The sequence below is a fragment of the Salvelinus namaycush genome, chromosome 17, assembly GCF_016432855.1.
Source record: "Salvelinus namaycush isolate Seneca chromosome 17, SaNama_1.0, whole genome shotgun sequence".
In the NCBI taxonomy this organism is placed as follows: domain Eukaryota; kingdom Metazoa; phylum Chordata; class Actinopteri; order Salmoniformes; family Salmonidae; genus Salvelinus; species Salvelinus namaycush.
Window position 1 is genome coordinate 26,295,118 of NC_052323.1, and position 21,489 is coordinate 26,316,606.

Sequence of the window (21,489 nt, forward strand, 5' to 3'; positions counted from 1 at the left end):
CCCACTGTTCTTCAATGGCTGTGCAAAGTTTCTGGATATTGGCGGGAACTGGAACACGTTGTTGATCCAGAGCATCGCCAATATGATCAATGGGTGACATGTCTTGTGAGTATGCAGGCCATGGAAGAACTGGGACATTTTCAGCTTCCAGGAATTGTGTACAGATCCTTGCGACATGGGACCATATGGGAATTCTGCAAGCTCCAGCGATGCCTCACGCTTACAGATGTCGGAAAAGGATAAAATGCACGTGTGCTTATCCGAGTAGTGATTGACAAATCCGGTACATAGCACAGAACCATCCTTGCTTCTGATCAACGGAGAGACTTATGGTTAGCTAGTTAGCTTCAAAGGCCAGGGTAATTAGAACATTTTGAGAATTTAAAAAATAACGTAGCTAACGTTAGCTAAGTAATTTTCAAAATGCTAAACAAGAATACACACGAGAAAAACACTATCAATTATTTACACGAGAAACTAAAAAGGCTATAATTTCTACTTGCTAGGTTACTTGTTACTTGTCAATGAGAGTTTGCCTGGAGAAATGTGGAGTTTTTTCCCACCCTGCACATTGAGTGATTACTTCAAAGCTAGCGAAAGGATGTGTAGTTCTGTATGATAGCCACATTAGCTGCTAATTAGCATTTAATTTGAGGAGGGGGGGTGATTACAGGTGAATATATTGATAAAATTGACATTGTCAGAGAGATTTGGGTAGTTATCAAAACGTCACAACAGGGTAAGCCTACATGGAGCACTGACCTTATATGAAGTAGTTCTAAAATCCCCTATGGAAAAATGAATGGTCGAAAAACAATTGGAACCATTTACTGGTTTTATTTGGTATTATGACTCATACTGTGGTACTCAACAGTATCCAGCTGCAGCCCCGCAGCTGCAGTATTGTGCAGTTGTCACAGCGGCGGCAAAAGTCTTCCACATCCCTCTTGTGCTGCCCCCAGTAAAAGCCCTGCCGGAGGTTTTTGTGACCCCAAAGTGTCCAGTCCCCACCCCCCCATGAGTATTCTGGAGCACAGCCTCCCGCAATGCTTTTGGGACCACCACCTGCCACCTCTCCTCTCCCGTAGCTGACTCCTTCCATGCCCGCTGTAGCACGCCATCAGCCAGCCGCAGTCGCTCAAACTTTGACCACAACCCTTTGGTTGCGAGTGAGAGCGCTGTCACCTCTTCCCATGGTGGCCTCACCTGCGCCTCTACCCACTGTAGCACTGGCTGTAGGTCTGTGTCCCGTCCCTGCTGCTGCCCCCATTCAGCCACGTCTGCAGCTCACAGCAGACAGGCCCACTCGCCTGACACACTGTGGTACAGACCCCCTCCTCTGCACACAGCTCTCTCTCCCGTCCCTCTCTCCGCTCACAGTGGCGGCAGCCGTCTGCAGTACAGGGCCGACGGAACATGGCGTTGGAGTGGCGTGCCCCTGCCCTGTGCACCACTGTGAAGTCATATGGCTGAAGCTCCTCCAACCAACGTGCCACCTGCCCCTCTGGCTCTCTGAAAGACATGAGCCACTGGAGAGCAGAGTGGTCAGTCCTTACAGTAAAGGGCAGGCCACCCAGGTAGTACTTGAAGTGTTTGACGGAAGCCACAACAGCCAAGAGCTCCCGCCGGGTGACACAGTAGCGGCGCTCATGTTTGTCAAATGTTTTGCTGAAGTACGCCACCACTCTCTCCCCCTCTGGCCCCACCTGGGCCAGCACCCCACCTATGCCCACATTGCTCACGTCTGTGTCCAGGATAAAGGGCAAGGTGAGGTCAGGGGGGGCGAGCACGGGGGCCTCGATCAGTGCACGTTTGAGGGTGTTGAATGCCTCCTCACACTCCACTGTCCAAATGAAAGCCTTGTCCTTCGGCAGCAGGTGGTTCAGGGGAGCAGCGACGCTTGATCCTGGTTACCTCATTCAGCCGCCTGTAGTCCGCACAGAATCTCAGCTTGCCCCCCTTCTTCGGAACCATGATGACTGGCGCCGCCCAGGGGCTGTCTGAGGGCTCGATGAAGTCTGCCTGCTGCATCTCCAACACAGCCTTGTCTGCCGCCTCCTGGCGTGCCAGTGGGATACGGCTGGGACGCATCTTGATGGGTCGAGCATCACCTGTGTCGATCTCATGCTGCACCAGATGAGTCTGACCCACCTCTTCCTCACTCAGCAGAAAGCTATCTCTGACTTCAAACAGCAACTGCCACAACCGTTCCTGCTGCTCGGGGTCAAGACCAACACAGTTCCTCCCCCATATCTCCCTCACTGCAGACAGTGTCCTCTCCTCTCCCATCTGGGGTAGCTGGGCTGGGGGGGTGCGGCCCGTGCTCACAGAGGGCTGTGTCGTGGAGGTAGCTGGGGGAATGTAACACACAGCCGTAGGTGACAGGGGGTCTGGGGAAAAGTCACACACAGATGTGGGGGAGGGGGGGCAGGCATGAGTCTCTGCTGCTTTAACTGTTGGAGTAATGGGTTTGTTGGGTTGAGTGAATGTGACATTAGGGTGGGCCGGCAGCTCAGTGTGCCCCCATTTAGGTCTAACTGGCAGCCTGTGCTCCTAAGAAAGTCCAACCCCAGTATACAAGGGTCCTGCACAGCCGCCACCCACACAGGATGACGCACAGACCTGCCCCCTACTGTCAGAGTCATTATTCCCTTCCCTTTCATGGGTGCCAGATCACCTGTGACTGTGCGGAGCTGCACAGTTGTGGGCTTACACTGAGTCCAACCTGGCACAATATCTGGGGTACCAGGGTTACTGTGGACCCAGTGTCCACCAGGGCAGAGCAGGGCACCCCTTCCACAGTGACAGGGACATGACAAAAGTCCCCAACACAGGTCCGGCCCACCACAACAACAGGCTCCATCCGCTTGCCCTCGTCTGCTTCTGGGGGAAGTGGAGCCTTGCTTCCCCGTCTGTGCTGGTGGGCTCCTCCTGAAGAAGATGGTGGTTGGGATAGAAAGCCAGGGGTCCGCACTACCCGGTCTATGCAGACCCCGAGCCGTTTCCCTGAGCTCTGGGGGACATGGGGCAATATCGGCGCAGATGACCTGGCTGGCCACAACCCCAGCAGACCCTGGGACCAGGGCGTGTGTTTCGTGCCGCCTGTAGCGACACAGCACGAATGAGTTATGTTATTTCAGCCACCCATGCAGGCTTTTCCGGCTCCGGGCTGCTCTGCCCCCCAGCTCGCACAGAGGGTCTGTCTCCCTGCACCCCCACCAAAGCCCCAGCTGAAGCCCCAGCCCACACCAGCTCCCTCTCCAAAGCCATCTACAAGGCTATCTGCAATGACTCAGGATGAGCCAGCTGGGTCTGTATGCGCAGCTCCGTAGGAGAGAGCGCCTGTATGAACTGGTCCCGTGCTAGCTCGCTCTGCGCGGAGGGGGGCATGTGAGCATATGCCCGCCGAGAGAGGCTCTCAATGTCATTAGCTAGCACCCGTAGAGGCTCTCCAGGATGCCTGCGTCGATTACTCAGTTCGGAGCGCAGTAGCCCGGGCTGTACACACTGTCCATAGCGCCTCCTCAGTGCTCCCACTAAAGCACTATAATCACGTCTGTCCTCGGGGCTAATCAATATCAAACAGGCCAGAGCTTCATCCGTGAGGCATAAAGCCAACTGCAGTGCCCTATCTTCATTCGACCACCCCCTAAAATGAGCTAACAGTTCAAACTGAGCATGAAAAGCTTCCCAATCCGCCTTACCGGAATACTTCGGGGTCTTAACAGATACGGACGCAGCTGGGAACTGGCGCCGCCATGTTTGTTTACATCCTGAGCCCCAGATTCCTCGTCCCACCGCATCGACGAAACCCCTTCGGTCCGCCCACCAGAATCCGCGCGAAGCACAAACGACGAAGGACTCATGCCCGCTTCAGCCGCCATCACTCTAACGTCCTCCCTCAAGCGGCCTCTGGGCTCCGACGCCCTGGCGATCTCCTCAGCCAGATCCTCCGACGTCCATGCACACGCACCTCCTTGGCCATAATTGTCCCCTACCTCCACCTTCACTTTCGGATTTCCTCGAAGCATTTTCAACCCCTGTTCTCAGCTACGGTAGCTAACCACAGAAGTCAGCTAGCTAGCTGGCTAACTTTTATCAATGTTTTTACTTCTGACACCAATGTAATGACCTGACTAGATCATAAAGGAACAATTGTCCAGACAGAGGGTTGAGTTTACGAATTGACGGTTTATTAACCCAACTTTACACAGGCTACTGTTTGGCCGTAGCCCACGCCAAATAAATGAAAGATACCCCACAAGCCAACCGTGACCTTCTCTTGTGAAACGCAGACGTAAGAGAGAACAATGGCTAAACTTGGTCTTAACTTCCAATGCTCCATCCCCCTCCACGCCACTCCGCTAACCACCAGGATGCCCGGCATCAGAACATTCCAGGCATCCCCGTGATTGGCAGATAGCAGGTTGATTGGCATGTCGGACCCCGCGAACACTGGTAAGTACAACACAACCCACTAATAGCCTACCACATAACACACCGCTGTCTGTGTGGGTCGCTGAATTATATTGGCGAACGCAGAATTTAATGTGCATCCCGCCACCCACTGTGCAGGATGGAAACAGGATTCCCAAAAAACGGAACAAACTACAACAAAAAATAACAGCAAAAATACTAAAATCAAACTACTTTTCTGTAAAAAAAATAAAACAGAGCTAGCCTGTTACTAAAACCCGCCTGTCACTAAAACCAATAAGCATTTCGCTACACCCGCAATAACTTCTGTTAATTAACAAGTGTATGTGACAAATACAATGTGATTTGATTTGGTTTGATTTAAATATGTGAACGTGACCAATATTTGTATTTTTTTTTTTAAATTACTGTCACCATCTACTGACCATGATTAACCCCTACCACATACACGTGAACTCCTTTTATTAAGTACATTCCTTACCTCTCACCCTTTCCTCCTTTCCTAGCTTCCTTTCTATTCATATTTTCCTAGCTTCCTTTAATCCTTTCCAAGCTTCCTTTCTTTCCCTACCTCCCTTTCCTCTCCTCCTTCCCTATCTCCCTTTCTTTCACTTTTTTCCTAACTAGGAAAGGAGGAAAATCAAGCGAGTTAGGGAAAGAGGAAAGGAAGCTAGGAAAGGAAGCTAGACAGGAGGAAAATAAAGGGAACTAGGAAAGGAGTGCAGGTATCTAGGGAATAAAACGGAGGAAAGGAAAGGAAGCTAGGAAAGGAAGTCGGGAAGGATTTTTTTTTATAAAGATGTTTTATTGTCACATACACCAGATATGTGCAGGGAAATGTGTGTTTTTTTTACAGCGTCAGCCATAGTAGCAAATTAGGGTTAAATGCCTTGCTCACTTCGGGTATTCGAACCAGCTGGCCCAATGCTGTAACGCTAGGTTACCTGCTGCCACAGGAAGCTAAGAAAGGAGGAAAGGAAACTAGGAAAGGGAGAGAGGAAAGAAGGAAAGTCATCTAGGAAAGAAAAGGAGGAGTTCACATGTACAGTTTGTGTAAGGGATTAACCACGACCAGTAGATGGCGATAGATAGTATTGGTTTTAGTGACAGGCTAGTGTTAGTCGGAGGCAGGGCTGTAGATGGATGCATCTCGGTTGGGGAAGGTTGGAAGGGATTCTGGAGATACAGGAGGGTTTTATTTTGTTAAACATTAGTAGGGCTCTTTTTTTATTTACTTAGTAGTACATGATCAGATAGGAGGGTTTAATTCTTGTTTGTATGTTTGTTTGTTTTCTTTTATTCTAAAGACTGTAAACTATGCTTGACCACACCCTCCAGTACAGTAGGTGGCGGCAGAGGCACCTCTAATGGTTGTTTGCAGACCGCCATTAGAAGAAGAAGGCATGTCATGTGATCTACCATTACAGAAATCGTCTGGGATAAATAAACCGACAAGCTAGTCAGCTCAAACACATCATCATTTGAAAATAAGTTACGCTAATTTAGGTTTGTTCAAGAAGTTTAGTTATATATGAAGTATAATGTCAAGCCATGCCAAAGTCGCGGTTGGTGCATCCAAAGACTCAAGTTTTTTGGGAGGAAGGATACCATCAGAAATTGAAATCATGGCTAAACAGCTGAAGGATTTAGACCAAGAAATGTTTAGAAAAATACTGAAAGGTTTGTTATTAAATTGCATGCCATTAACTTTGGTATATTGTAAAATGTATCCGTTTCCTTTTCCATTTCTTGGTATATTGTTAAATTAATTCGTTTCCATTTCTCTCTCTTCCTTTTGTCCACGCACACACACACACACACGTAAACCATTTTGACATCACTTTTCTTGTGTCTATTCCCAGCGGTGGTGAGTGCTATTGAGGGCAAGGACTGCAGAGAAGCAATGAAGGCTATCGCGGAAAATGCTGCCCTCCCTGAAGAACGGTTGAGTTATGTTGTGGCTGGAATGTACAGACTCCTAAAAGAGGCATTACGTATCCCCACATCATCTTTAAAACAAGAGGTAAAGAACTGGTTGTTATGTTTTATTGAAACCATACTCTCATAGACCATGGTCAGGTTGGATTTCTAGATGACGTCTGATTTCATGACTCCTACATAACATCTACAATAAAATATATTTTTACGTCTTCTAGGTCTTCAAAGAAGATCTAAGGGAACTAAGGTAGGCGTCTTCCATGTGTCACCTTCATCACCTCATCTCACAGCTGTGAAGCATCAGTTTATCTAGCATGTATCAAGGAATTGAACAACTGATTACAATAGGCCAGAGATCATCAACTAGATTCAGCCAAGGATGGTCGGGGGCCTAATTACAAATAATTTGTAGACCGCAAATTGTCCGCGTGAAGCCCAAATAGATTTGACCAAAACATAATTTCAAACCTTGCTTGTATTTGTATATGATCAATTCTCTCTCTATGTGTGGGAGTACCTGGAAACATATTTCCTAAATTAAAATCACTTGAAGCTGAGTTCCTGGTGTTTTTACAGTCTATTATTTGCTCAGAGAACTTAGGGGGCCAAATAAAACCACCTGCGGGCCAAATTCGTCCCACAGGCCGCCAGTTGGGGAACCCTGCAATAGGCAATCCAAGATCTCCATAATTTGTTTATCACAGAAGGAGCTGGCGGTATATTAGATCACACACATTATTACAAAATATCATTGTGTAAATTAACCCCAAAGGTTTTTTTGTTGTTGTTGCATTTATCGTAATATGAAACACTGACTCTACACTTGGCAGTCTACATTATTCAAAGCAATGATTCATACTGTGCCATCAAAATATTATCTGGAAATGTTTTGAATTGTTTTCAGCTGACATTCCATTCTTTCATTGTAGGATACCTGAGGAATTCATCACAGACTTTGCAAGTGTGGTGTTTGGCAATCGGTATGTTGATTGTTATGGATTAACATTAGCCTATATTCCCAAAATTCATTTTGTTGTTATACAGTGCATTCGGTAAGTATTCAGACCCCTTCCCTTTTTCCACATTTTGTTACGTTACAGCCTTATTCTAAAATGGACCAAGTAAAACATTTTGCACATCAATCTAAACACAATACCCCATAATGACAATGCGAAAACAGGTTTATGGACATTTTTGCACATGTATTACAAAAAAAACAGAAGTACCTTATTTACATACAGTACCAGTCAAAAGTTTGGACACACCTACTCATTCCAAGGTTTCTTATTTTTACTATTTTCTACATTGTAGAATAATAGTAAAGACATCAAAACTATGAAATAACACATGGAATCATGTAGTAACCAAGAAAGTTTAAACAAATATAAATATATTTGAGATTCTTCAAAGTAGCCATGCTTTGCCTTGACAGCTTTGCACACTCTTGGCATTCTGTCAACCAGCTTCATGAGGTAGTCACCTGGAATGCATTTCAATTAACAGGCGTGCCTTGTTAAAAGTTAATTTGTGCAATTTCTTTCCTTAATGTGTTTGAGCCGATCAGTTGTTGTGACAAGGTAGGGGTAATATACAGAAGATAGCCCTATATGGCAAGAACGGCTCAAATAACCAAAAATAAACGACAGTCCATTACTTTAAGACGTGAAGGTCAGTCAATCCGGAAAATTTCAAGAACTTTGAAAGTTTCGTCAAGTGCAGTCGTAAAAACCATCAAGCACTATGATGAAACTGGCTCTCATGAGGACCGCAACAGGAAAGGAAGACCCAGAGTTACCTCTGCTGCAGATAATAAGTTCATTAGAATTAACTGCACCTCAGACTGTAGCCCAAATAAATGCTTCAGAGTTCAAGTAACAGACACTTCTCACATCAACTGTTCAGAGGAGACTGTGTGAATCAGGCCTTCATGGTCGAATTGCTGCAGAGGAACCACTACAAAAGGACAACAATAATAATAAGAAGAGACTTGCTTGGGCCAAGGAGCACGAGCAATGGACATGGAGGAGGTGGTGTGGGGCTGCTTTGCTGGTGACACTTTGTGATTTATTTTGAATTCAAGGCACAGTTAACCAGCATGGCTACCACAGCATTCTGCAGCGAAATGCCATCCCATCTGGTTTGTGCTTAGTGAGACTATAATTTTGTTTTTGAACAGGACAATGACCCAAAACACACCTCCAGACTGTGTAAGGGCTATTTTACCAAGAAGGAGAGTGATGGAGTGCTACCTCAGATGACCTGGCCTCCACAATCACCCAACCTCAACCCAATTGAGATGGTTTGGGATGAGTTAGACTGCAGAGTGAAGGAAAAGCAGCCAACAAGTGCTCAGCATATGTGGGAACTCCTTCAAGACTGTTGGAAAAGCATTCCTCATGAAGCTGGTTGACAGAATGCCAAGAGTGTGCAAAGCTGTTATCAAGGCAAAGGCGTGGCTACTTTGAATTTTAAAAAATTGGTTACTACATGATATTATTTATATTTCATAGTTTTGATGTCTTCACTATTTTACAATGTAGAAAATAGTAAGAATAAAGAAAAACCCTTGAATGAGTAGGTGTGTCAATTTTTGACTGGTACTGTAAGTTTTCAGACCCTTTGCTATGAGACTTGAAGTTAAGCTCAGGTGCATCATGTTTCCATTGATCATCCTTGAAATGTTTCCACAACTTAATTGGAGTCCAACTATATTTAAATTCAATTGATTGGACATGATTTGGAAAGGCACACACCTGTCTATATAAGGTCCCTCAGTTGACGGTGCATGTCAGAGCAAAAACCAAGCCACGAGGTCGAAGGAATTGTCCGTAGCGGTCCGAGACAGGATTGTGTCAAGGCACAGATCTGGGGAAGGGTACCAAAACATTTCTGCAGCATTGGAGGTTCCGAAGAACACAGTGGCCTCCATCATTCTTAAATGGAAGAAGTTTGGAACCACCAAGACCCTTCCTAGAGCTGGCCAAACTGAGCAATTGTGGGAGAAGGGCCTTGTTCGGGGAGGTGACCAAGAAACCGATGGTCCCTCTGACAGAGCTCCAGAGTTCCTCTGTGGAGATGGTAGAAACTTCCAGAAGGTCAACCATCTATGCAGCACTCCACCAATCAGGCCTTTTGTGGTAGAGTGGCCAGACGGAAGCTACTCCTCAGTAAAAGGCACATGTCAGCCCGCTTGGAGTTTTCCAAAAGGCACCTAAAGACTCAGATCATGATAAACAAGATTCTCTGGTCTGATGAAACCAATATTGAACTCTTTGTCCTGAATGCCAAGTGTCACGTCTGGAAGAAAGCAGGCACCATCTCTACAGTGAAGCACTGTGTGGCAGCATCATGCTGTGGGGATGTTTTTCAGCGGCAAGGACTGGGAGACTAGTCAGGATCGTGGGAAGATGAACGGAGCAAAGTGCAGTGGTCCAGCCAGAGCCCGGACTTGAACCCGATCGAACATCTCTGGAGAGACCTGAAAATAGCTGTGCAGCGACGCTCCCCATCCAACCAGACAGAGCTTGAGAGGATCTGCAGAGAAGAATGGGAGAAACTCCCCAAATACAGGTGTGCCAATCTTGTAGTGTCATACCCAAGAAGACTCTGCTGTAATAGCTGCCAAAGGTGCTTTTACAAAATACTGAGTAAAGGGTCTTTTTAGACTTATGTAAATGTAATATTTATTTTTTTTTTTTTTTTTTATACATTTGCAAAAATGTCTAAAAACCTGTTTTTGCGTTGTTATTATGGGGTATTGTCAGTGGTTTAAAGTACTTAGGTAAAAATACTTGAAAGTACTACTTAAGTAGTTTTTTGGGGGTATAGGTACTTTACTTTACTATTTATATTTTTGACTACTTTTACTTCACTAAATTCAACAATGTACTTTTTACTCCTTACATTCTCCCTAAGACCCAAAAGTACTTACATTTTTTTAATGCTTAAGCAGGACAGAAAAATGGTAAAATTCACGCACTTATTAAGAGAACATCCCTGGCCATCCCTACTGCCTCTGGTCTGGTGGACTCACTAAACACAAATGCTTAATTTGTAAATTATGTAATATATGGATTTCTTTAGAATTTTTTTTAGCAATTACATTTACTTTTGAGCCATAAGTATATTGTAAACCAAATACTTTTAGACTTTTACTCAAGTTGTATTTTAGTGGGTGACTTTTACTTGAGTAATTTTCTATTAATACAGGATCGGTGGGTCCCCCGCGGGAGGGTTGAGCTAACGTAAGCTAATGTGATTAGCATGAGGTTGTGAGTAACAAGAACATTTCCCAGGACATAGACATATCTGATATTGGCAGAAAGCTTAAATTCTTGTTATTCTAACTGCACTGTCCAATTTACAGTAGCTATTGCAGTGAAAGAATACCATGCTATTGTTTGAGTGTGCACAGTTGTGAACTTGGAAATGTATTAATAAACCAATTAGGCACATTTGGGCAGTCTTGATACAACATTTTGAACAGAAATGCAATGGTTCATTGGATCGATCTCAAACTTTGCACATGCACTGCTGCCATCTAGTGGCCAAAATCTAAATTGCGCCTGGGCTGGCATAATACATTATGGCATTTCTCTTGCATTTCAAAGATGATGGTACAAAAAAAAAACGTTTTTTTTTCTTTGTATTATCTTTCACCAGATCTAATGTGGTGTTCTCCTACATTTAATTTAACATTTTCACAAACTTCAAAGTGTTTCTTTTCAAATGGTATCAAGAATATGCATATCCTTGCTTCAGGTCCTGAGCTACAGGCAGTTAGATTTGGGTGTGTCATTTTAGGAGAAAATTGAAAAAAAGGGGCGGATCCTTAAGAGGTATCTTTACTTTTACTCAAGTATGACTATTGGGTACTTTTTCCACCACTGGGTATTGTGTGTAGATTGTTAAGGGGGGAAAAAACGATCAAATTAATTTCTTAATACGGCTGTAATGTAACAAAGTTTGGAAAAAATCAAGGGGTCTGTTTACTTTCCGAATGCACAAAATGGCAAACTTAATGAAAAGGTTTGTCTTTCTTAAACTAAAATCCAGTTTTCCAGCACTTAAGTGGTGGGTTCATTGTGCACAGAGACCCCTGTGGTGCTCACTCTGTGATTGTGGATCAGCTTTCTCTGTTTTTCCCCCCCAGACGAACAGCACTGGAGGCAGTGGCTACACAGCAGGGGCCTCGATTACCCTCCCTGAAGGATTTTAGATGGAGAGTGGATGTGGCCATATCAACAAGGTACACTATACTTTGTTCACTATCACATAAGAGGGTCAACTTTTTGAAGGAGAAATAGAACAGAGAATTAAACTGAGATAATATTGTGAGAACTGAAAATGTGCATGAAATGCATGCAGTGTTATCGTTATATAGTAGTACAATAAATGTTTTGATAAATAGTAAACACATTTCATTGTGTAGTGAGAATTTAAAAAGCAAACAGAATTGCTTTGAAGGCTCTGATTTAATAATACATGCATCATATTGTCTGTTATTTTCTTGGAAGCTCCCTAGCTCGTGCCTTGCAGCCCTCCATTTTAATGCAGATGAAGCTCTCAGATGGAAAGGCCCATCGCTTTGAGGTAAAAACACTAACAACTTGCTGGTTATGGCTTTGATATGCACGTCTCCTCACTGGCTTACTAGGGTGAGGGTTGATTTAAGTTTGTCTAATACATGTAAAGATATGCGTAATTATTCAGCCTGTAAATATGTTGGCCTATCACAGTTGCAAGTAGTTTACTATGTAACAGTGTGTCCCTGCTTTATACAACTGTGTACAACATGGTTTAGACTAGAATATGGGCTACATCTGTTTTAGACTATCAACATCTTATGGTGAAGGATTATGGGAACTGTCTGGCATGTCCAACACTTCCCTCAAACATAAATATTGTACTGTGTTCAAACAAGTAATCAGACATTGCATTTATTCCATAGTCCATTTGTATGACAGAGCTTGATATCAGCATTCATAGTGTTAATAATAGTGTTATTTCCTTCAATACAATTGGGTAATTTTAAAGGTAGACTCAGCAATATGACCTAGATGCAGAAAGAGAACAGCATAGTGGGTCAATTTCCGCAACAACTAAAGACGTTGAAGCACGAGGCTCATCTTCTCCGCTGTTTTGGTTCCGTGGCTCCCACGTTGTAAATGAGTGAAGCGAACCCGGTATGCTGCTCATGGCAATGTCATTCTACCAGTCTACCTTTTTAAATATGTCTGGGGTTTTTCTCTCTAGGTGCCTGTTTCCAAGTTTCAAGAACTCCGATACAACGTTGCGCTTATTCTTAAAGAGATGAACGATCTGGAGAAGAGAAGCGTTTTGAAGATTCAAGATTAACCGTCCATGTCAGTAAGGTTATTAGAAGACCAGTAAGTGGTTTCATCAGGCAGGGTTTTTGCCATAAAATGGATTTATATCATTTTGGCATGTCATACTGTAGATATTAAATATTATCAATTGTACTAAAATGGGTGTTGTGTTTTAAATATCAGATATTTTTATTAGCGCTTGACTTAATAACGGTGTTAACAGTAAATGTATTGTTTGTGTTTATAACCATGTGGTTATTTAAAGTACAATTCAAAGTAAAGTTGACCTTGAATTGCTAAGGTGACATGGGGGAAAGATATGGGTCAGCCACAGGATTTAGGCTCAACCTCATCCAGGTCTAGACTGACTGGGTTACACTGATGGCCCACTTTCAGAGTCACTGTAAAAGAAGTTTGAACTGTCCCTGGCTGTCTGAAAATGGGATTGAGTTAATTTGCAAGCTCAGACGACCTACCTGTGTGGAGGAATTTGGGTAACCGTGTAACCCACAAACTGTCTTTAGTCCTTGAATGAATAAAAACACATTTTCCATGTAATACTGCCTCTAGCACAGTGCCTAATTAATGTGTCACATTAGTAAAACAAGCTTAAGAATTTGTAATTATAAGAGACTATCTATTATGCCACTTTATAGCCTACTGCAACATACTCTCTGAGTGCTATGTAGAAACTTTTGTCCCTGTAGGAGAACCCTCTGAAAATAAGGTTCCAGATAGAACCCTTTTCAGTTCACATAAAACCTTATTTGGTAGCACAGAACATCTGCTTTCAAATATCACCCTTGAGGTGGTTCTATGTGGAACCAAAAAGGGTTCTCAGAATCCTATTTTAGAGGGTCCTAGGAACAGTGGGTTATCTGCCTTGTTCAGGGGCAGAACGAGAGATTTTTACCATGTCAGCTCAGGGGATTAGATCTAGCAACCTTTCGGGTAACTGGCCCAACGTTAACCACTAGGCAACCTGCCGCGCCATATGCTCTACTGTCCAAGAGACCAGTTATGGAATGCCTTCAGCCTACGTACATCTATACAAGTATTACGCATTAGACCCATTTCAGCACATTGACCGACTTCTATCCTCAGTCCAGACGCTCTCTGTTACAACTGAATTGTTATTAGGTAACCGCGTTAGAAACCTGTCCAATAGAAACAGCTGGCTGTGGTCACATGACAGTTTATGTAACATTTATAAAAAAAAGTGAGAATATTATTTATGGTGTGCTATCATATCGCCTGAGTAGTGAGCTGAACAGGCGCAAAGACCTCAGAAAATGAGATGGAGAAGGACCTGTTACTTCCAAAAATGAAATATTAATTTCGCGAGACTACTACACAACAGCTGTCATCATGGGAACGGATAGTACAGATTGTATGCTGCTTCTTGCGGTAGAAGCGTTTAAATCTAAAAACTTCGGGCTCGCAGCAGACATATACGAATGTCAAATGCTGCACCTCCGTGACCCTGGTAAGCAGCAAGATCTGTTGGTGAAACGAGCCGATGCCCTGGCATTTGCTGGCAAATTGAACGAAGCTTTCGAAATCTACCGAAAAGCGGCTGAAATCGAGAGACTCCGACCAGTCCATCTGGAGAATCTTATTAAATATCTCTCTAACAGTATTAAAAGAAATGATGGGACAGACAGTCAAAGCAATAGGCAGGAGACGAACTCCTATTGCGTTGGATATGATGCATTTACCTGCAGAATATGTTATAGATTTCTATACGAGCCAGTTACCTTGCCTTGTGGACACTGCTTTTGCAAAAAGTGCCTGGACAGAGAAAAAATGCCTGTCTGCTGCAAAGAGTGCAATGACATGACCAAATTCAATGATGTGGACAATTATAGAGTAAATGTTGTTCTTAGTAACTTGTTATCAAAGTGGTTTCCAGTTCAATTACTTGCTGTTCATCTGAGACGTGAGGGGAATGGACTATATTCAGAGAAAATGGATTCTGCTTTGGAAAAATACAACGAAGCAATACAAATAGGTATAGTATTTTACCTTTTCATTTCAATCAATATTCAAAATGGAATCAAACTCATTCTAAATGGAATTAAATTAAATCAGTGGCCTATATCCTATGCAATGTTGCAACAGTATGTAGGGTACTGTTTTCAGTGCCCATGGGCTGGTTTAATTGACAGCTGAATCACTGTTTTACTAGGCTATAACCCCTTAATTCGGAGAGAGTCGTGCTTATGTCAGACATGGGCGTGTGAAGGTTAAATAAAATGTTATGTAGGCTAGGCCATGGTTACCAACACTGGGCTAGGCGACCAAACATTGAGTAACATTTGAGCCATGACATTTTGTTGTGATTGTGTAACAAACAGTAAAATAAATGTGGGTCAAGGGTAATTAATGTTCAACAGTAGACACAGGAGTATTGGTTCCACTGTCATTATTGATTTAAACATATACTTCTTCAAATGTTGAACAACAATCTCTCTCAACAATAATCCAAAATCCCCACATTTTCACTGTGATCTAAAGAACACTGGTCTTGTGTGACATTCAATGATAGAATGATGGAATAATTAATAGATTATCATTTTCAGTATGTTGTATTTATTTTCCAGCTCCTAGGGACCATGTTCTGTACAGCAACCGATCACAGATCAATTCCAGTCTGAAGAATTACCAGGATGCCCTTCATGATGCAGAGATGGCATGCAAACTCATGCCTCTTTGGTCCATGGTGAGGGTTGGATGTTTTGCCATGTTTAATTTAGATCTATCATCAGAACTTCACAATCCAAAGACATTGTAGGATTGTACTGATTACTAAACATTATTTTTCTTCCAGGGACATATTAGAAAAGCACAAGCTCTTGTCACTCTGGGGAAATGTGAAGAAGCGTTAAGAGAGTACCTGATCGTCATTGCATTAGACCCTGAGAGTAAACTGGCAAAAACAGAGGCGCAAAAGATTCTGAGTGATCTCCTGGCCCCTGTCACTGATCAAGTACACAACAGAATCCTGGACTGCACAAGTCTACTATCTTCCAGAAGTAGATTTAAAGGTGGCGCCCTGAACACCTCAAGCTGCATCATCACCACATCTTACAAGGTAAGAGAAGTCATCTATCTTCTGAGTTTTTCTATATAATACAGTACTATCATATAGTGCCTGAAGTTGAGCTCATGAACTTATGAACTTACTAAAATGTCCTATCATCACCCTTTCTCACAGGAATACAAGAATATCATCGCCTCTGACGAGAAGTTGACGTTGTCGCCCACGATGAGTGAATCTAAGACAGATGGCTCATTTGAGACATGCAGCGGAAAGAAAAGAGAAAATCAGGTGAATGTCTGCCATCCCAGCGTCACCAACAGGAGCGTCTTCCTCAAACGTAGCTCATCCGAGGACAGCCAAGTGGACGGTAGTGACATCTGCAAGCGTTCAAGATATGGTAAGTTTAAATACCTCTTGTCTCACCCCTTAAATGCTCTTTAATTCAATGGAGCTTTATTGGCATGATGTCTACTGTAAGTGAAGTAGTCGTTGAGATTCACTATCTAACTCAAATGGTTCTCCTTTACAGAAGTGACCCAGAATGAACAGGCAACTTCCTGGAGTACAGTGCTTGCTGGCCTCATAGACCCGACTGACCTGGAGTGTTCTCTGTGTATGAGGTGAGTACTACCATCCATGACAATACTTGTAGCTGAATTGTAGTATTTGCCACTTAAGGCTAAATGGATAGTAATATAGTGTTCTGCTTTTGATTCTGATATTCTAGGATTAAAAGTTATTTTCTCAGCCTGACACAAGATATCAATCTTGCTTTCTGATAGTATTAAGCAATAAAGATGAATAGGTAAACATCTAGCCTTATTTTCACCGTTATAGCTTACATTTCATTATCAAACATTCTAATTGAAATGCTATAGGCTATAAAAAATAACCTGAAAGTAATCAACAATAGAGTAGTGTGAGACGTTCTGAGTATCCTTTCTCTCCATGGTATACCCTAGGCTCTTTTATGAACCAGTCACCACTCCTTGTGGACACACCTTCTGTCTGAAATGCCTCGAGCGATGTCTGGACTACAATCCCAAGTGTCCTCTCTGCAAGATGGATCTGAAAGAGTATCTGTCAGAAAGCAAATACAACAAGACTGTCTTGGTGGAGAACCTCATCTGCAAGTATCTGCCATCCGAGCTCATGGACAGGCAGAAAGTCAATGCAGAGGAGATTGCAGACTTATCGAAGTAAGAATCACGTCAGCATACAGACACTACCCTATTGATCCAGTACTGTGTAACAGAGACACGTAACATGGCATTTATGTTTCTTCACCTGTAACTTTGGATATATTATTTCCTCAAACTAATAATTTTCTCTACTTTGATTTCTTCTTTTGCAGTCTAAACAAGAACGTGCCTATATTTGTTTGCACCATGGCCTTCCCCACCGTTCCATGCCCTCTTCACGTCTTTGAGCCATGCTACCGGCTGATGATCCGGAGGTGTATGGAGATGGGTACCAAGCAGTTTGGAATGTGCCTCGATGATAACCTCAAAGGGTGAGTAAAGCCTGTACAAAGCAGAGAGACATTGTGTTGCATGTTCCTCAGTCAGACAGGGGATATCGGCATCATCTGGCAGTTCATGTTAACAACTCAGAAGCCCCATTGGGTCAACTCTCTTGTTTGTCCCCATTGGGTCAACTGTCTTGTTTGTCCCAACTCTCTTGTTTGTCCCCATTGGGTCAACTCTCTTGTTTGGCCTTAGGCTATTATCAGAACTGAGCAGGTCTTGCATGTCATTTTGTATAATCAACTTCAGATAGTTGATATAGCCTACTTTATTGTTTGGTCCCCCTGTGAATGCCTTCAGCACATTTTTGGTGTTATTTGCTTACCATATCTACTTTTTTTCCTTCCCCATAGATTTGCAGATTACGGTTGCCTCCTGGAGATCCGAAACGTGGAATTCTTTGCAGATGGCCGCTCCGTTGTTGACACCATCGGGAAAAGAAGGTTTAAAGTCATTGAGCACCACCAGAGAGATGGGTACAACACAGCAGACATTGAATACCTGGAAGACATTAAGGTCATTGTTATTCACATAAACTCAAGCATTTGCGTGAATGTTCTCTGAACTTGTTTGAACATGTTTAAAGTGTATCTCGTTGTGCTAATAAAGGCTGTTCTTGTTCTGTATAGGTGGAGGGTGTGACAGAGAAGGAGCTGCAGAGTCTCCATGATGCAGTGTACGACCAGGCCTTAATCTGGGTCAACTCCCTCAAAGCAGAACAGATGGAGAGGATCGTGGGTCACTTTGGGCCCATGCCGGAGAAAAACTCTGAACCACAGGTAAATATGTGAACCCTGGATACAGATCGTATATGTGTTAACTCTATTTTGATACGACACAGTTTGTATTGAACAGGTTATGGATGGATTCTTCTCGTTGTCCCCTGTAGGTCAGTCCCAATGGGCCATCCTGGTGCTGGTGGCTGCTGGCAGTCCTTCCTCTGCAGGGTCGAGCCCAGCTGCCCTTCCTTGCCCTGACCTCCCTGAAGGACAGACTCAGTGGCATCCGCAGAGTACTCCTCTTCATGACCCACAGCCGCTCCTCTCGGTGACTCCAACCCTCACACAACCATCCTTCTCCTCCATGTGGATGTCTGTTTTGTCAGAAAGACCAAATGTTAACGAAAGCCTTCTGCGTAAATAGGTTATTGGCAAGTGGGCTTTGATTAGATTACCAAAATGTGATGCTGATTATTTCTTCCTTCCAAGGATTAGAAGAGGCTACTTATGGACTGAATCTTTTAATCAGTGTGCTTTAAAGACAATAATGATTTATTTAGTTTTTGTTATTATTTATAAACACAGCGTGTGCATGCAACATGTTTACATCCCTGGTAGGGATGACAAACTCTAAACTATTACATAAATAACTTTTTATTTCCATAGGGTTTATTAACCACCACAAATGACATATCAAAACCAAAACCCCTGAAAATGTAGAAAGTTAGTTAACAAAATGACGATACAGAACAGTACAGGTTCTGCTGCTGCTTTAACTATATCATTCAGATAATGTTTTGGTGTAGAGGAGTGTGATACACCTCCAGTTGAAAGGAGCTATCTCCTAACCACCACAAATGACATATCAAAACCAAAACCCCTGAAAATGTAGAAAGTTAGTTAACAAAATGACGATACAGAACAGTACAGGTTCTGCTGCTGCTTTAACTATATCATTCAGATAATGTTTTGGTGTAGAGGAGTGTGATACACCTCCAGTTGAAAGGAGCTATCTCCTACTTACGATGGAATATGTATTGTTATTTATATTACCTACTTTGCAGCAGCAGCATAAGTGATACTCACATGGTGAGCAAAGATGGGTCGTGAGATTTGCCTTTAAGAAAGGAAAACATTTTATTGTTTTGTTGGATGTTACATGATTCGTTGTCTGACTTTTAAAAAATAGTTTTCTACTGTTATTTTTTATGTTATGATGATCACCTTTTTATACAGACAATGTTGAACCAGGATGGTTATGTTGTTCAATCTTGTGGAAATGTGTTAATGAACAACAATTATGTTTTGTATTCCAAGGGCCAATTGGAAGTTATTGTATTTATATAGGGCTGCCTTGTCTCTTATTTGCAACATACATGGTCATAAATTAGAGATGTGACACAAGTGACCAACAAACTCAGAGTGATTGCAATAACGGTTATCACTTGTGCAGCGTGATTCCTGGCTTGTATACAAAAGACAACAACATGAATGTGAACATGCAAATAACTGTAGAGATGGGAAATATCAACTTGTAGAGAGTGCAGGATTTATCAGCCTTGCCACTTTTACCACTTTCCAATATTCTCAGTTTGGTTTTAGAAAAACATTTTGCATTTGGTTGTCCTGACCTAAGCCCCAAACACTCAGGAAAATAATTTCAAACACACATTACAGTCAGATGAAACAGGCAGCAGTCTAACCATTCTAAAAGCTCATGAAGGAGTTGGAATACTTATTTCTGACATTTGAACTGTCATCTTGTCATTCCAGTTATTGTCCACTGGAATCATAAACGGTAGCATCAAGCACTCAGTGATTTCTAATCTTTTTCAACATTTAGTGCCTTAAGTTGGATTTCCTCCATGATGCCAGTACCATAAAGCTCAAACTATGTAGTAGAATTCAGGGTTCAAGGTAGTGTTCCATCGAGGAAGACTAAAGTCCAAACTATTGCTGAGGAGACAAACAGTAATTTTAAACAATTCCAGTCCTGGTTCATTGTGAGTATTGCTGTTACAAATATTGGTATTATATTGTGTATTTTATCCCAACTAAAAATGAAAATCATCTCAATGCAAGAACACAATTTGAGTATTTTCAGCTGGACTTTCATATACAACAACAACATTGAACCTTGGTTGAGTGGTTGAATTAAAAAATGTCAGGATAAAAGTTAATTGATTGGCATGTCAATCAATTATTATTTTTTCTCTCCAACATCACATATTTGCATGTATATACATTTGATATGGCTGTTGCATGTAAGCCAAATTCTATGCAAAGAATTTACATCAGAAAATGCTAAAACAATAGAAATTCAACGGTAGTATCTTCCTGCCCTTTTTGAATTCCACATTGAACCTTGCTCTAATGATTGAAACCTTCTACCTCTGACACACTGACCTGTAGCTCTTCCACCACAGAACATGCTAATTAAAATTGACATGTCATTTGTTTCTATGGAGATGAGGTGACCATGGATGGAGTCTGTTTTTGGGTGATTGTATAACACAGGTATAATTGCCTCTAACTGTATGTGTTTACAATTTTTTTTTATTGTATGTTGTAGGCATCTTATCTGACGTTATTTCTGTTTTGATGGAAATGTAGTCATTGCAATGTTATACAATGTACAGAAAACACACTTCTGAATAAAAAAGGCTCTTAATTAGTGGAATATGAGCTAAACCGATGGTCTTTCATTTGTCTCGTCCCGTGTTCAACATTTTTCTCCTTTCGTTATGTGTTAGTCTAAAGTAGTATCAATATAGGTCTTTAGAAACGTCTAGAATGTTGAGACATAACAGAAAGCTTATGTAAGGCTGCATTGACTTTACACAACAGTGTGAATGTAGGTCACGGTTTAGGAGGAAGGAAACACTATTCCACTCCCCTTGCCCCACTGCCCCACATTCTGCAGCTCTGCCTTTTTGCTGGAGGAGATGACCTTACCCATACCGAACCGCACCTCTCTGACTGGGAGGGATAATGGACTCCGAGGAAGAGGGGACAAGTAGCACCAATGTAATTAGCAGGCTGTCTGTCTGGTGGGAGTGAGGGAGGGAGAAGCCATGGGGATATATTTAATAGGGCTTACATAACGGGGCAGTCAGACGTTACGTAAACTTTGAAATGGGGTTAGCATCTGCAGAGGATCAGGGTATCTTGTTCTGCCTTTGAGAGAGGGCATTTTTCAGCAGTCGGTCCAGGAATAGTGCCAAAATGGCAAGGGACTCTTTTTTCTCCCCCATCTTTGTTATTTTGAATAAGGTGTCATGCTTTGTTTGTTCAGGACAGACAAATGCAGAAACAAACTTTAGTGAGTGACAAATGGGATCTCAAAGGTGTGAAGCGACTAAGCCAGATATTATTCAACTGTACTGAGAGCCCCACTGGAACTAGAGAGTATAAAGATACTCTTTCTCAGAATATGCCTTAAAACAGATCCCTCATCAGCGTGCCCTAGCCAGACTGGCCACATAACACTAGTCCTA

The 21,489-nt window shown here is 42.7% G+C and overlaps 2 protein-coding genes across 2 annotated transcripts; both read left to right on the forward strand.

Annotated features, from left to right (window-relative positions):
* Nucleotides 1-5,832: 5,832 nt before the first annotated feature.
* commd5 (COMM domain containing 5) lies at nucleotides 5,833-13,262 on the forward strand. The gene is made up of 7 exons (XM_039011880.1): nucleotides 5,833-6,117; nucleotides 6,300-6,460; nucleotides 6,594-6,622; nucleotides 7,305-7,355; nucleotides 11,528-11,623; nucleotides 11,892-11,967; nucleotides 12,631-13,262. The coding sequence occupies exons 1-7, from the start codon at nucleotides 5,979-5,981 to the stop codon at nucleotides 12,730-12,732; spliced, it is 654 nt and encodes a 217-aa protein (XP_038867808.1). The 5' UTR covers nucleotides 5,833-5,978; the 3' UTR covers nucleotides 12,733-13,262.
* Nucleotides 13,263-13,937: 675 nt separating this feature from the next.
* LOC120062501 (LON peptidase N-terminal domain and RING finger protein 3-like) lies at nucleotides 13,938-20,687 on the forward strand. Its single transcript, XM_039012518.1, has 10 exons — nucleotides 13,938-14,715; nucleotides 15,308-15,426; nucleotides 15,535-15,798; nucleotides 15,922-16,144; nucleotides 16,277-16,367; nucleotides 16,710-16,946; nucleotides 17,102-17,260; nucleotides 17,627-17,789; nucleotides 17,903-18,052; nucleotides 18,163-20,687. Exons 1-10 carry the CDS (start codon nucleotides 14,073-14,075, stop codon nucleotides 18,322-18,324), a joined length of 2,211 nt encoding a protein of 736 aa, XP_038868446.1. The 5' UTR covers nucleotides 13,938-14,072; the 3' UTR covers nucleotides 18,325-20,687.
* Nucleotides 20,688-21,489: the final 802 nt, after the last annotated feature.